Below are 17,047 nucleotides of genomic sequence, written 5' to 3' on the forward strand. Positions count from 1 at the left end.
TGCGAGGAATCAAGGAAATACAATTAAGAGTCATCCCTGGAAACGTCAGATACTTTGTAGATAGGTAATGAAAGGAAATCGATTGTTATCGAATCAGAACATTTTCAGTTGAAGAAATGGCTGTGGTCACACGCACATTCATCAAAAAATGTGCGTGCTTGGCTAATGGTACATACATGAAAAGAACATAAAGGCCTTTACACTGTTTACTCCCAAATAATTACCACCTTTAATGATGTTTTGATCCAGAGGATCTTTGTCAGGTCCACAATATCTGCTAGCTATATAAATACATTTCTGGTTGCTATCCCTTAAAGGTACATATGGCTCTTCTTCCTGAAATTAGCAACAAATCTGTAAATTACAACCTATTATCTTTCCACCATTGTTCATAGCTATTAGCTACAGACAGAATAATGTACCTATATATCAGCGGAAGTAGCCTCCTAAGAGATCCATTTTTCCTTTTTAGTATATTTATGAGAAACTGGAACAAAAAAATTGTTGCACTGCAATGTCTTCCTTTTGAATTTGAAAGGCTGCATGCTAATGACATCTACCCGCTCGGCAGGTAGCCGAGCGGGTAGAGTGTTGGGCCAGTAAACTGAAAAGGTTACTCGTCCGAATCACCAAGCTGACAAGGTGAAAAATCTGCCGTAGACCCTTGAGCAAGGCACTTAACCCTAATTGCTGTTGATAATGGCTGACCCTGGCCGTAACCTCTCTCTCCGAGGGTGTCTCAGGGGGAGTTAGGATATACAAAAAACACAATTCCAATTCACACATGAGTATAATACACACTTGAACATAATATAAGCACCCACCAAATAATTAAAAAGGGATTTATTTTGGATTTATGCTGCCCTTATACTCAAAATTAGGCCTAAAAAGTAAGTAGCCTTGCCCGAGCCAGAATGGCCCATAGGGCAGGAGCCCATCTCCTGTTGTTGTAGTCTGAGGCAGCTGGAGAGGGTGCTAGTCTATCACTAGGCCTCGATGTATTCACATGCTAAGCCTAGTAATAGCCTGCAATGCCACTGTTAATTACATGTTCTCTTCCAAGTAGCGTTATGCATGCTTGTTTAACAACCGCTTAATGAAAATGCACTATAAATAGACCTGTCAGAGAGAAATGCAGCATGTAGTCCTCGTGTTTTGTTCAGTGTCACTGAATTGGAAACCCCCATAAATAGACAATGAGATTTAAGTGTAGTCACATTTTCTCTTAGTTAATCATTATCTCGCTCAACCACGAATGCTGCACTTGAACTTATGGGTCAGTGAAGGATTACCCGCAGGTTTGCGTCAAACTCTGTGGAGCTAACATTGATTCTATCCAATCTGCAAGGAAGGATTAGGAGTAGTAGCCCTCCACTTTAGAGTTTTGTAATGGAAAAACATCTCCTGCTCAAGTTTAGAATAGGAGATCTCTTCAGGAAGCCGCTTTCTCACAAATGAGCAGCTAGGACCAGTCACAGGGATGAGGCTTGGTGCTGCTGATGGGGACTTCAGATTGTTCTCAGACCAGGCTCACAGCTTTTCCTCCTCCTGTGTGACTATATGGCCGCTGACATGGCCAATTTCGGCCCAATTATGCAAACCCCACGTTCTATGGTTCCGGCCTGCATGCCTTTGGGACATTATCGTATCAAATTCAATTAGAGATTCTCTTTTGTTTTCACAATGTCATTCAGTTGATGATGCTCTACTGGAATGACTAGTCCACCGTAGGCAGTACGGAGCATGTATGAAAAACACACATCTCCTATGCAACAGCAGTGTAGCTTTGCTTTGTTGTAACACTGGCATTGTTTACTATGAAGGGGGAGGGAGAGAGGAGGACGGTCTAATGAACCGGAAGCCAAATGCTCAGCCCAGCACATTAGGGTAAATATGCAATGACTGGAAAACCTTCAGAGATGTGGAAGAGATCTAATTTGCCACACAGACACACTATAAAAAAAATCCTCAGACCACTACACTACCGTTCCTCTCGGTCTGAGCACCAAACTCATAACACACAGCTAAAACAACATCCACAAGCTTGTACAGCACCTATCACATACAGTATACAAACACATACCTGTGTTGTCCTGACACCACACAAACTAGTGTTGTCCTGACACCACACAAACAACATACAGTGGGGCAAAAAAGTATTTAGTCAGCCACCAATTGTGCAAGTTCTCCCACTTAAAAAGATAAGAGACCTGTAATTTTCATCATAGGTACACTTCAACTATGACAGACAAAATGAGAAAAAAAATCCAGAAAATCACATTGTAGGATTTTTAATTAATTTATTTGCAACTTATGGTGGAAAATAAGTATTTGGTCACCTACAAACAAGCACTCTAAACACTAGGCTACCCTGCCGCCCCAATGTCATATGGTCAGATGAAACCAAAATATAACTTTTTGGTAAAAACTTAACTCGTCGTGTTTGGAGGACAAAGAATGCTGAGTTGCATCCAAAGAACACCATACCTACTGTGAAGCATGGGGGTGGAAACATCATGCTTTGGGGCTATTTTTCTGCAAAGGGACCAGGACGACTGATCCGTGTAAAGGAAATAATTAATGGGGCCATGTATCGTGAGATTTTGAGTGAAAACCTCCTTCCATCAGCAAGGGCATTGAAGATGAAACATGGCTGGGTCTTTCAGCATGACAATGATCCCAAACACACCGCCCGGGCAACGAAGGAGTGGCTTCGTAAGAAGCATTTCAAGGTCCTGGAATGGCCTAGCCAGTCTCCAGATCTCAACCCCACAGAAAATCTTTGGAGGGAGTTGAAAGTCTGTGTTGCCCAGCAAAAGACCCAAAACATCACTGCTCTAGAGGAGATCTGCATGGAGGAATGGGCCAAAATACCAGCAACAGTGTATGAAAACCTTGAAGACTTACAGAAAACGTTTGACCTCTGTCATTGCCAACAAAGGGTATATAACAAAGTATTGAGATAAACTTTTGTTATTGACCAAATACTTATTTTCCACCATAATTTGCAAATAAATTCATTAAAAATCATACAATGTGATTTTCTGGAATTGTTTCACTCATTTTGTCTGTCATAGTTGAAGTGTACCTATGATGAAAATTACAGGCCTCTCATCTTTTTAAGTGGGAGAACTTGCACAATTGGTGGCTGACTAAATACTTTTTTGCCCCACTGTATACTACTAGTGCTGTCACAATATCATAATTTGGAGTTTGATAGTAGGTTTAGTATCACAATACTCAATACCAAAAAGATACCACAGCAAACAAATACAGTTGGGAGAAGGACAGATTTTCAAATTATCTTTCCAGGTTTTTGCTTTTCAAAACCACACTTAATAGAAACAAAACTAGACTGGATGTTCTAAGTTCACAACAATGAACTCATTCAAGTCAATGATGACATAATGGGTGGACTAGCAGCCATGGATGCGGTAAAGAGGTCAATCGAACTCCAACACACAATGGAATTACCATGGAAACGCGTGGGGAAAAGGGCTGTGGGAGAAAGATTCAGAATCTCCTCATTGCCCCCCAGCAAAATTAGCCTACATTGACATTCTACATTACCATTGAAATTATTGCATCACAATACTGGCAACCACTGCGAGTGTACCTATGAGTTCAGTCAAATTGCCAGAGTAAGAGGTTCTGAACCTGTTCTATTCATTCTATTTCTATATGTGGTGCTGCTGCTGCTGCATTGTGGTCACTCAGTCAGCGATTTGTTCGACCAAAACATATATACATTTGTTTTACGGTCATGACGATTATCATATTTTCATGGCGGTCTTCATCCATAACCGTCAGTTACAAGGTTACACTGTAATTATGCCAGCCCTAATTTTACCACACAGGAGACCACTTTTGAGGTCTGTGAAAAATCTAAGACATTTTGATTGAGTGTAGTTGCCCTTTAATTTAAGTGTGCATGCACTGTAAAGATGTATAGAGAGCATTACATGGAAATAACCCATTTTGCATGGAGATTACTTTCAAATGGCAGAAGCCTTCAATGGCAGTCAATTGGGTTGGGATTCCTATTGGTTGGGAGCGAGCAGACAATTATCAGAGCATTTTCGTCTTCAATTGGTTTGCCAAGTTTGTAAATGGCTTTAAGCAATATGACTGCCATCTAGTGGCCATAAATTAATGACAAGATTTGGTTCAAGACCGCAGCAAGGCAGGCGGCAGCGGCAAGTCACCTATATTAGCCCTTACACTTTTTTTTAAACATAAGAAAATTGACTGCTTTAAAATGGAGAGAGCATGGGCAGCGCCATTGAGCCTGTCACCAGGGCCATAATGGCACAGATACAACGTTGCAATCTCTATACAATGCACCAAGCACTGTTTGGTTAGCAGTGTTCCTGTAGCGCACATATGAGTTTGCTAAACAAATGCCCACTGGATTTAAGAAAATAATCATGATTCTGCCAGGTAGGCATAGGCTACTTTGTAGTTAACTTTAAATTGAAAAGGTTTTTGGGAAAGCCAAAAACAGCTAAACAAAGTGGTAGACATACAAGCACCACACACACAGGGACATGCCAGTACCGTTGCCTCTTCAGAAAATTCCAGGGAATACAAATCACTGACACAGTCTGTTCATGTCTTATGGTAAACTTGGGCAAATTAATATGTGTTCTAATAAGTACAATACATGATTTCCAAACATGTACGCACAGCAGTGTTCTAGAATATTGGACCATTGGCTTTCATACTTCTCAAATTCTCAGTGCAGCTCAAGCAATTTCTCCAACTGTCAACACATTCAAATGAATAGAGGAAATGTACCGGAGACACGTTGGTTGGGAATTGTGGGCAGGTGAACTTTCGGGCTGTGCGTCCTCCGCAGATGGTGGTCTCAGAGCCGTGTAGCTACAGTAAGTCATAATGGGACGCCAGACTATCGCGTCTGTGGACTTTGATTTACGCTTAACACAAACTATTTGCAGCGGGACTGACATCATACTTGTTTTATGATTGCATAACATTTGTTTAAATCCCTTTACTTGAATTAGTAATAATATCATATTGATGTTGACATGTAAGATTGGGGGCAGCTTATGAGATCTGCACATTACCATCTCCATAAACAGATGGTAATCACATTACCATCTCCCTAAACACAAGGCTGATCTGTGCAGATATAGGCTGGAAAATGCCATTACAGCACAGAGGAAAGACTCTCTCTCACCCTCAATGGCTTCAATATTAGCACAGCTTGGTTTCGGTGTGGATAAACACCATATAGGAATTGTACCAACAGTTTCCTGTCCTGTGGATCCATTCTCCTCTGTCTCTGAGCAGAAGGGTCTAACTGCCTGGTGCTGCGGTTTATTTGTGCTGGCTATTGACGTCTGTGTCGCATTCCTCGGGCCGCTCAATATCTGAACGTCCTCCATTTCCTGTGTCTCTGACACACAACACTGGTGTAGGCTGCTTGTGTTGCCATGTTTTTCATTGCACAAATTTTCAGAGGGATTAATCATAAAAGGATTTCACACTGATTTCACCATGATCATCATCACAACAAGACTGCGACACCAGCAAAGATCTAATCTGCAATGTGGGGGTGGGGAGGTCGGATCATAGTAGATGATTTACTATTTCCCTCGGTCAAGAGGACTGTGACTAAATCTATAATATGGGATCTCTCGCTCTCTGGACATCATGAGTAGATCTAAGTAGTTATTAATGGTGTGAACTGCCATGGCCCTAGGTGAACAACTTTAGGGAGAACAGAATTACGTCAGAGCACAATATCAGAACAATGTCAGTACAGAGTGTTCTCACTGACGTCCTCTACTACGCCTGGCTGGCTTTGTGGAACACGGTCACGTGATGAGGACTACTCACCCATACTGTTGGTGGAGCTGCACCACATCAGCAGACAACCAGTACAGAAGACATTCAGCATGCTGAACACCAGGATTCTCCATGACTGAAACACACAGAGCATAACATTAAATAGAGCTTTCCAAACCAAATGAATTCCTTTAGATGTATAGGATTGATGGGAGTGGGATATTAACAGGTAATGCAAGTGGATGATAGGTTATATTATGCCCGTGTCTAACCTGTCTGTTAAAGAAATATACATTTTTAATCTACGCCGTAATTCAGTGAATGCTTTGTATCAGACAAACCATGTAAAAAATGGAAAGCAAAAATGTGAGGAGGACGGTACAAACTCGAGGCCATCCACTGCTGCTTGGCCTGTCACTTTGTGTTGGAGTCAGAGGCTGTCCTTGGAGTGCTGTGAAATCTACAATTACTGCGGTGCGCAGTGTTATGACAGGGCTAGGGCGTCTTGTGACAGCCGGAGCCAGGGACAGAGATAGGAGCTGAAGTGTGTGTGTGGGCCTGTTGTGGCGTCAGGGCCCTACAGAACGCTGTGACCGTGTGTGTGTGCAAACATAGCGACAGTATGCTGCACAACACATCCCAACCACACACTAACAGACACACATGAAAAACACACGAGATGACACACTGACACCCTCTGGGTGACGGCGGTATTGCAGGTAAACATGTCAGCACATCTTTTTCCTGAGGGTTGTACTGAAGACATCACATATCTAAGTTAAATTTGACATTGGAGTGACACTCGCAAACACCCTTAGGAAATTCAGCCTCCCTGAGTCACAGACTATAGTTGCTGATATATCATCTATAAATAACGTGTCGACCTAAAGTACTGCATCATCAGCTTGCGACAAACACTATGCTGCATCATCAGCCCGAGCATGCGCCACGCAACGTGCATGCATTATAAGCCTGAGTTATCCATGGCTGCTGTGTGGCTCAGTTGGTTGAGCATGGCGCTTGCAATGCCGGGATTGTGTTTTCAATTCCCGGGGCCACCCATGCGTAAAATGTATGCATGCCATAACTAAGTCCCTTTGGATAAAAGTCTGCTAAATGGCTTATTATTATACAGGACACATGCCAAGTGACTGTTAAGCTCCGTAGTGATGGAAGTTAGACTGACTGCATCTTCTCTGTGTGACTAGTAGTTTCCCTGTTATGCCTTTAATCCAGCAGAGTATAGGCCTACTCCACAGCACAGGGGGAGAGGACCCACTGTATTTTAATGCCAGGTCAACAGCAGAATCATTCTAGAAGACTCCTGTTAGTAGGTGCATGGACGGAGCAGTGTCCAGCCACAGTGAGCCTCAAGTATCACACAATCACACCCTTATCAAGAAAGACAACAGTCCCCACTTTCTCCACTAAAAGTATCAAGTCTAGAACTCTTTCATTTCAGAAAACTTAGTCTCTTCTCCATGCATGTGAAGTGAACTAAGATGACTACCTCAATCAGTCTCTGTTCCTATAAAACCAAACCCAGTGCCTCTTCCATACAGATTTTAGGGAGAGTAGTCAGAAGTCACAGCACAGCACACTCTCTCCCTAGTCCCTACTCTTGTAGATGAGGGCCTTTACCTCTGGCAGATGGGCCGCTTGGAGCCAAAAGCAGCTTATCCCAGACAGTGCAGCCCCGAGGCTAGCCATCCCATTGGTCCTTCGGTAGAGGCATGCAGAGCTTCACTAGCAGAGCTAGCTAGTACACCGGCAGATGGAACACATACAGATAATTCCTAAAGAGGGGATTGAACCCCCATGTACCCTCGCTGTACACAGTCAGTGGAGAGCAGGGTATCAGTCAAGAGCCTTAATGTGTCCCTGTGGACAGAAGCCTTACAGTCCGGTCTTTATACCATCCAATATCCATGTGTAACGGAGATAAGAACATGCCGTAAGCTCACTGCACAGCTTAAAATGTTGCCAATGGTGCAATCTAAATTGGACCTTTTTCTATAGCTCAACTGGTTCGTACGTTGTCAAGGATGTCAGTCACGTACGTGTTAGAGCGGCAGAGGAACCCGGGTTTGAGCCGTGGTACGGACAGTTTACTCCAAGTTGTACTCAGGGAGGAAGCTAATACTACTAAGCTAGCAGTGATGTCGGTTTCACATGTAGCCCTGATCCTTTGATACTTACTAGCCTATAGTGGGGTCCGGAATTATTGGATCCCTTGATAAAGAGGAGCACAAAAAAAAGACTATAAAATAAATACTAAGCTATATTGTATGCTACAATATCCAGTCAGAGTCTTCCTGACTCAAACATTTTGTTTTTATTATTTTATACTAAAACAATTGCTCAGAAAAATAGAATATCTCCATATCCATCCTCCATGAAGACCTTATTTTAAAGTCCTAAGTGTTAGGAATAGCCACTTCTTTGTCTTTGTGCAAGTGATGGATGATGCTTCAAAGGCTTGGCAAAACAGGGGCAAACCAAAGTTGACCTGTAGGGGAGAGAGGGGTATGTTGAGCCAAAAGGGTATGTTGAGCCACCTGTGTTTCTAGGAAACTATATACAAAATTAATCATCTGACCAAATCTTTGGGAAGAGGTCATTTCATGGAGTCCGTAAACGAAGAAACCACATGGAAAAAGTGGTACGGAACTTAAGTCCAAAAAACAGATTTTCACCAAGTCAAATTAATTTATTGCGTTGAGGTTTCATGATGCTTGTATCTACATAAAAGTAGATACTTTTAACATTGTTCAATACATTAGTTGGGTTCTCTATAAGCTTCAATATGAGGTCTTAAAACGTACACTACATGAACAAAAGTATGTGGAGACCAGCTCGACGAACATCTCATTCAAAAATCATGGGCATTAATATGGAGTTGGTCCCCCCCCCTTTGCTGCTATAAAAGCCTCCACTCTTCTAGGAAGGCTTTCCACTAGATGTTGGAACATTGCTGCGGGGACTTGCATCCATTTAGCCACAAGAGCATTAGTGAGGTCGGTACTGATGTGGGGCAATTAGGCCTGGCTCGCAGTCGGCGTTCCAATTTTTCACAAAAGTGTTCGATAGGGTTGAGGTCAGGATTCTGTGCAGGCCAGTCAAGTTCTTCCACAACGATCTCAACAAACAATTTCTGTATGGACCTCGCTTTGTGCATGGGGGCATTGTCATGCTGAAACAGGAAAGGGCCTTCCCCAAACTGTTGCCACAAAGTTGGAAGCACAGAATCATCTAGAATGTCATTGTATGCTGTAGCGTTAAGATATCCCTTTACTGGAGGAGCCTAAACCATGAAAAACAGTCCCAGGCCATTACTCCTCCTCCACCAAACTATACAGTTGGCATTATGCATTCAGGCAGCAGGCATCTTTCTCCTGGCATCCGCCATACCCAGATTTGTTTGTCAGAGTGTCAGAAGGTGAAGAGTGATTCATCACTACAGAGAACGCGTTTCCACTGCTCCAGAGAGCAATGGAAACACCACTCCAGCCGACGCTTGGCATTGCGCATGGTGATCTTAGGCTTGTGTGCGGCTGCTCGACCATAGAAACCCATTTGCTCGACCACGGAAACCCGCTTCATGAAGCTCCAGCAGAACAGTAAATGTGCTGACGTTGCTTCCAGAGGTAGTTTTGAATTCAGTAGTGAGTGTTCCATTCAAGGACAGACCATTTTTACCCAGTTCAGCACTCAGTGGTCCCGTTCTGAGAGCTTGTGGCCTACCACCTCGCGGCTGAGCCGTTGTTGCTCCTAGACGTTCCACTTCACAATAACAGCACTTGCTGTTGACCGGGGCAGCTCTAGCAGGGCAAAAATGTAATATACTGACTTGTTGGAAAGGTGGCATCCTATGATGTTCCCACGTTGAAAGTCACTGAGCTCTTCAGTAAGGCCATTCAATTGACAATGTTTGTCAATGGAGATTGCATAGCTGTGTGCTTGATTTTATATACCGGTCCACGAATTTGAAGGGGTGCCCCCACACACACACACGCTCAAAAGTTTGGGGTCACATAGAAATGTCCTTGTTTTTTAAAGAAAAGCACATTGTTTTTGCCTATTAATATATCAAATTGATCAGAAATACAATGTAGGCAATGTTAATGTTGTAAATGAGTATTGTAGCTGGAAACGGTTGATTATTTTATGGAATATCAGCGCTATACGAGATCTTCAGAAATTTCACACATGGAATAGCGTTCATTTCTCAGAACAAGAATAGACTGACGAGTTTCAGAAGAAAGTTCTTTGTTTCTAGCCATTTTGAGCCTGTAATGGAACTCACAAATGCTGATGCTCCAGATACTCAACTAGTATAAAGAAGGACAGTTTTATTGCTTCTTTAATCAGAACAGTTTTCATCTGTGCTAACATAATTGCAAAAGGGTTTTCTAATGATCAATTAGCCTTTTAAAATGATCAACTTGGATTAGCTAACACAACGTGCCATTGGAACACAGGAGTGATGGTTGCTGATAATGGGCCACTGTACGCATACATTTCATAAAAATCTTGCGTTTCCAGCTACAATACTCATTTACAATAATAATGTCTACACTATATTCCTGATCAATTTGATGTTATTTTAATGGACCAAAAAAAAAATGTGCTTTTCTTTCAAAAGCAAGGACATTTCTAAGTGACCCCAAACTTTTCAACGGTAGTGTACCGTAATTTCCGGACTATAAGCCGCTACTTTTTTCCCACGCTTTGAACCTCACGGTTTATACAATGACGCGGCTAATTTATGGATCACAAGATTCATGCCACCAAAAAACTGAGCACCGTCACATAATGTGACGTAAATCGAGCGCGCTCAAACTTCCCATCATTCTGATTATGGTAGTCATTTTGTCACCCTCATCATGGCAAAGACACAGAGAAATGCATATGATGCAGCTTTCAAGTTGAAGGCGATTGATCTGGCTGTGGGAAAAGGAAATAGAGTTGCTGACAGCGTGGAGCATTGTCAAAAAATCCACTATCATCAACGGGTTTCGAAAGGTTGGACTGCTGCGTGTTGAAGAGGGCAGCGATCCAACATCGGATGAAGCAATTGAGGCTATTCAACTCCGACACCGAAGGAGATGACTTCAGTGGTTTCAGTGCACAGGAGGAGGAAGATAGTGACCAATGACTTTCTTGGTAGGCTACTGTTTACTGCTATGTTTTTAAATTTATGTTACAAGCCGTGTTTCGTTTAAAAGCCTATTTATTTTTGTTACAAGCCGTGTTTCGTTTAAAAGCCTATTTATTTTTGTTACAAGCCGTGTTTCATTTAAAAGCCTATTTATTTTTGTTACAAGCCGTGTTTCGTTTAAAAGCCTATTTATTTTTGTTACAAGCCATGTTTCGTTTAAAGGCCTATTTATTTTTGTTACAAGCCATGTTTCGTTTAAAGGCTGTGTAAAGTTAATTTGTTTCAAAGTACCGGTAAGCACCTGCGGCTTATTTATTATTTATTTTTTATTCAGTGGGTGCGGTTTATATTCAGGTGCGCTTAATAGTCCAGAAATTACAGTATACAGTTGAAGTCAGAAGTACATACAGCTTAGCTAAATACATTTAAACTCAGTTTCACAATTCCTCACATTTAATCCTAATAAAAATTCCCTGTTTTAGGTCAGTTAAAGTGGGGAGTCTATTTTAAGAATGTGAAATGTCAGAATAATAGTAAAGAGTGATTTATTTCAATTTTTATTTCTTTCATCACATTCCCAGTGGGTCAGAAGTTTACATAAACTCAATTAGTATTTGGGAGCACTGCCTTTAAATTGTTTACCTTGGGTCAAACGTTTTGGGTAGCCTTCCACAATTTTCCCACAATAAGTTGGGTGAATTCTGGCCCATTCCTCTAGACAGAGCGGGTGTAACTGAGTCAGGCCTGAGTCAGGCCTCCTTGCTCGCACACGCTTTTTCATTTCTGCCCACAAATTTTCTATAGGATTGAGGTCAGGGCTTTGTGATGGCCACTCCAATGCCTTGACTTTGTTGTCCTTAAGCCATTTTGCCACAACTTTAGAAGTATGCTTGGGGTCATTGTCCATTTGGAAGACCCATTTGCAACCAAGATTTAACTTCCTGACTGATGTCTTGAGATGTTGCTTCAATATATCCATATAATTGTCCTTCCCCATGAAGCCATCTATTTGTAAAGTACATCAGTCCCTCCTGCAGCAAAGCCCCCCTAAAAGATGGTGCCACACCGTGCTTCATGTTGTTCTTCGGCTTGCAAGCCTCCCCCTTTTTCTCTCAACCATCACACCATCGGTATGATGGTCATTATGGCCAAACAGTTCTCTTTTTGTTTCATCAGACCAGAGGTAATTTATCCAAAAAGTATGATCTTTGTTCCCATGTGCAGTTGCAAACCGTAGTCTTTTTTTTAATGGCAGTTTTGGAGCAGTGGCTTCTTCCTTGCTGAGCGGCCTTTCAGGTTATGTTGATACAGGACTCGTTTTACTGTGGATATAGATAGTTTTGTACCTGTTTCCTCCAGCATCTTCACAAGGTCCTTTGCCGTTGTTCTGGGATTGATTTGTACTTTTCGCACCAAAGTACGTTCATCTCTAGGAGACAGAACGTGTCTCCTTCCTGAGCGGTGTGACGGCTGCATGGTCCCATGGTGTTTATACTTGTGTACTATTGTTTGTACAGATGAACGTGGTACCTTCAGGCATTTGGAAATTGCCCTCAAGGATGAACGGGACTTGTGGAGGTCTACAATTACTTTTCTGAGGTCTTGACTGATTTCTTTTGATTTTCCCATGATGTCAAGCAAAGATGCACTGAGTTTGAAGGTAGGCCTTGAAATAAATCCACAGGTACACCTCCAATTGACTCAAATGATGTCAATTAGCCTATCAGAAGCTTCTAAAGCCATGACATCATTTTCTGGAATTTTCCAAGCTGTTTAAATGTTTGTCTTGGGGTAAGTTGACCCAATAGCAAGTTGAGTAAATTGAAGTGTTTTCTTCCCAGATGTAACGGAAAGCATTATCGCTGGGATATGAAGTAACAGGCCCATGCTAAGTGTTTTTTTAAAAACTAGCATTTGTTAGGCGTTAAAGGGATATTTGGGTGTTTTGACAATGAGGCCCTTTACCTACTTCCCCAGAGTCAGATGAACTTGTGGATACCATTTTTATGTCCGTGTCCAGTATGAAGGAAAGTACAGGTAGTTTCGCGAGCCAATGCTAACTTGTGTTACCCATAGACTTCCAGTCATCACACCAACACTAGTTAGCATTGGCTGACGAAACTACCTAGAACTTCCTTCATACATAAAAATGGTATCCACTAGTTTATCTGACTCTGGGAAATAGATAAAGGGCCTCCTTTCCAAAATCCCAACGTATCCCTTTAAAAAGATGCACTACACAGAAATTGCACCGCCATTTCCTGGTGGCTAAAATTCTAATAGTTTGCCTAATTTCAATTTATGTGACTAAACAAGAAAATATATTGTAGAGAATCATTTTACCATCATTTTCAGCTGGTGTACAAAACCAAATGTTAAAGACCCTAAAACTAAACTTAAGAACGGGAAGCATAGAACAGATCTACCACTTCTTAGACTTGCTTTCAATGAGAATGACAGATCTATAACACACATTTCTTTGTGAATTTGGTCAGGTCACCCAAAAAGTTACATATTACAGCTTTAAGCCTGTGTTAAAAGATGCTTAAAAATATTTTTAAAACAAAATGCTATTGTGATTGAATTGTGTTTGGGAAATAAAGATAAGACATGGTTTTAAAAAAGAAGTGGTAATAGATGTGTAGGCGGCTTAACTTACCCTATACCCGGGGTAAGTTGTGCCAAGAGACCACTTTTTTTGGACAAGATATGTTCTCAAAACTGTAACGGTTACATGAATTCTGATTATTTCCAGGTATAAACAACACCCTGAAATATGTAGATTTCTTTGTTAGAATGAATAATATTTCTCGACGGAGTGATGCTGAATATTTAATAAACTTAACTTACCCCACTCTCCCCTACAAAAGGTGGCACCTGATCATTGCAGATTCGCAAACTGGTCTAGTTAGTGACTGTTTTTAGCTCCATTAACTTTAGTTGGGCTTGTGCAAATGGCTATTACTGAGCTACCGGAGGCTGTGCGTTTCACAAATCAACACTGCCTTATCATCGATTTCTAATGGGCTTGAAGACAACATATACTTTGCACCCACTGCACAGGAGGGCACGACACGGGCTGAGCATCCCCAAATTAGATGTGATACCATGAGGGGAGCGGCATTTTCACATTCAATCAATGTTTAGCCTTGGAATTTGTTTGCTCTGTAAACTGTGCACTGTAATCCACTCCTGGTTTTGTTTGTAAAAGTAGGACCTTGGTGTAGGCCAAAAAGTAGATTACACTCTGCACGCCACCCCACGTGTTCTACAATTCCATCAAGTCTCTGAGCCTTCCTGGACAAGTCCATTATCAACCAGATTACTGAAAACTCTATTTGCCAAGTTGGGTTGGCAAGACCTGTCAATTCCCACTGTGATGGAGAAGTCCTTTGAGTGAAAGATTATCATGAGGTGTTTTGGCGCTTGCCTACGAGATGAGATGTCTAAACAGCTTACCAGAACAGTGCAATAATAAAGTCAGGGTCATCTGGGAAGGGGGATTGAGGAATTCCCAAACAAAGAGCATTGCGGGAGAGTTTGTCCCGGAGGCATATTAATGTACATGCTAGCCTCTACAAGTCTGAGTGTGGAAGCTTCCACTTTTGTGTTAATATATAAATTCAAAATGTTGAGTAAACTTCATTTTAACTTACTCTACCTGTTGTACCCTGATTTTGTTGTTCTACCATTGGAAATTTGAGACAAAAATCCACAGGAAAGTGTTATTAACCTGACTTTTCAGAACACTGGTGTGTATATGGTTCTGTCAGCTTGTATTTCCGCTTTGTAGTTTCAATCTACTGACACTATTTTCTACATAGTGTGCATCACTTGCGACTGCATCAGGAGATTGAAAATATAGACCGACGTTCTAAAAACTAGGGTTTATAATACTTTCCTGTGGGTATTTTTAATTTTATTTTGTGAGACTTAAGGAACAACCACCCAGACAACCTGTAGAGTAAGTTCAAATATAACTTTATTGAACATTCTGGCTTGTAGAGGTCGTTAGAGGAATAAAAATATATACTATTTATTTGTTTCAGAGTGTGCAAACAGCAAGGTGTATTAGGCAATACACACGAATGCATACACCCCTTCTGCTAACTTACCTGTCTGTCTGAAGTCACCAAGCGGAATTCTTGAGAGAGTTTCCCAAAGAAGGACCTGTGCGTCTTCCGGAATGGGTGTATAGTACCCTGTGGGTACCACACAAAAACACAGTCACGTGAAAGGATGTGAGAGATTAGGATGAAACCTGTAATGCTTGCAGAGAAGTAGGGGGATACAAGCTATAAGTCTTACATAATACTACCATCTAGTGGCTTCACAATATAGTGTTTATCCTTCTTCTTCAGCTACAGTAGTTTGCCAGTAAGTAATTAATTAAATACATATACACACACACACACATATTTTTTTACTTTAGGCCTCCCAACTTGTCTTAAAAAGGAAAACTTACCAGCACAAACATGTCACTTTCATGCTTTTTTCTGTGCATTGGGATATCTGCAGAAGAAGAGAAAGTATGTGGTTATGAAAAGCACTGATACAAAGTACTGATATAAAGTAAAGTATTCATCTAACGTTATTTTCAAGATACCAGAATGATGCATGTTTGATTATTATTTTTTTGTAATTTTATTTAACTAGGCAAGTCAGTTAAGAAAAAAATTGTATTTACAATGAAGGCCTACCCCGGTCAAACCCTAACGACGCTGTGCCAATTGTGCGTCGCCCTACAGGACTCCCAATCATGGCCGGTGGTGATACAGCCTGCAATCGAACCAGGGTCTGTAGTGATGCCTCTAGCACTGAGATGCAGTGCCTTAGAACGCTGCGCCACTCTGGAACCTAAATTATGCATGGTTTTCAAAATGCATTTCCACCTAAGACTTACCCGCAGGCCAGTGTGTCCCCAGTGTTTTATGTTAATGTAAACTCTTGGTGCAATTGTGTCTCCATCAGGAATGTGACAAAGACATGGAGCAAGAAGATGCAGGTGGCAAATGTTTAAGAAATCTGCAGATAGCCAGTCAGCCACCTAGCTCTGCTTTGATTTCCTGGCCTAATGTTAAACAGCTAACTAGCAGATGAAACGTCATCAACGTTAGTTAACTTTTCCCCGGAATTCAGGTAAGCTCTCTCTAGCAAAGCACGTTAGCTGACAAGTTTTATCGTCTTGGCAATCATAACATGGCAATGCCAATGCATTAGCTACAGTGAAGATTTACCTAGCTAGCTAGCTACACACAGCTGTGGAAAGATGCTTCATTGCGGATTATGGTTTCTAACAGTGTCTAGCCAGTTTACCGTTACCCTAGCTACCAATAACATTGCGCTGGCTGGCTAGCTAGCTAGCATAACATAGCTACCGGCAACGTTAGCTAACTAACTACCTGAATCGTTGATAACGTCCACCGCCACCATGTCAGGTTTATCCAGGGGACCAACTTTCCTCTCGGTCACCCCGGACGGCACCACGTCCGGCTTGGAACCGAATTTTCTGGGGTAAAAGTCCCCAACATTGTGATACGATAGTCCTGATGGAGATGTGGTCATTCCATCCATCGCCATTTTGGACCCTTCAAATCGACTGAACTTTCGAGAACCTCTTAGTTGCGCGTGCCTGCACAAATTCACAGATCTGTATATCATCTTATCGTGATCCAGCTCTTGGCTATCCCGAAAAAATATTGTTTACATGGTTTTACAGCCAGGGATTTCAGGGCGTCATACAACTTCAGGTGAGAAGATACCATTCTTTTGCTAAAAACCCCCCCCGCTAATTTAATGAAATCACGTATCTCTGACTGATACATTCAAGACCCACTTTCTGCTGAAATTGCAGTTATGTTAGTGGTTGATAAGAAATAAGATTCTGTATTAATAAAAATGACATGAAGACATTCACCAAATTGACCGACACAGTTGGTTTAAATAGCTAGTGCTGCGTTCAAAACATCTGGCAACTAGGAAAAATACGGGGTCAAATCATGACGTCAGTGATCTTCAGGTTGGAAAGTCTAGTTGGATGAACGTTCAAATCGATTTTTCCCAGTCGGACTTCGT

The 17,047-nt window shown here is 41.6% G+C and overlaps 1 protein-coding gene across 2 annotated transcripts in view; it reads right to left on the reverse strand.

Annotated features, from left to right (window-relative positions):
• Positions 1-17,047, reverse strand: part of LOC100136270 (zinc transporter 6) — a 79,943-nt gene extending 62,896 nt beyond the window's left edge. The window contains exons 1-4 of one of the 2 annotated variants that reach the window (XM_021613015.2): positions 16,375-17,047; positions 15,438-15,484; positions 15,088-15,174; positions 5,863-5,947 (exon numbers count right to left, since the gene is read on the reverse strand). In XM_021613015.2, the coding sequence (XP_021468690.2) occupies positions 5,863-5,947; positions 15,088-15,174; positions 15,438-15,484; positions 16,375-16,633 (478 nt within the window). In that variant the 5' untranslated portion in view covers positions 16,634-17,047. Of the gene's footprint in view, positions 1-5,862; positions 5,948-15,087; positions 15,175-15,437; positions 15,485-15,875; positions 16,252-16,374 lie in introns of those variants that run through there. The other variant, XM_036986287.1, reaches the window with a different exon arrangement.

This window comes from Oncorhynchus mykiss, chromosome 1, assembly GCF_013265735.2.
Source record: "Oncorhynchus mykiss isolate Arlee chromosome 1, USDA_OmykA_1.1, whole genome shotgun sequence".
Classification (NCBI taxonomy): domain Eukaryota; kingdom Metazoa; phylum Chordata; class Actinopteri; order Salmoniformes; family Salmonidae; genus Oncorhynchus; species Oncorhynchus mykiss.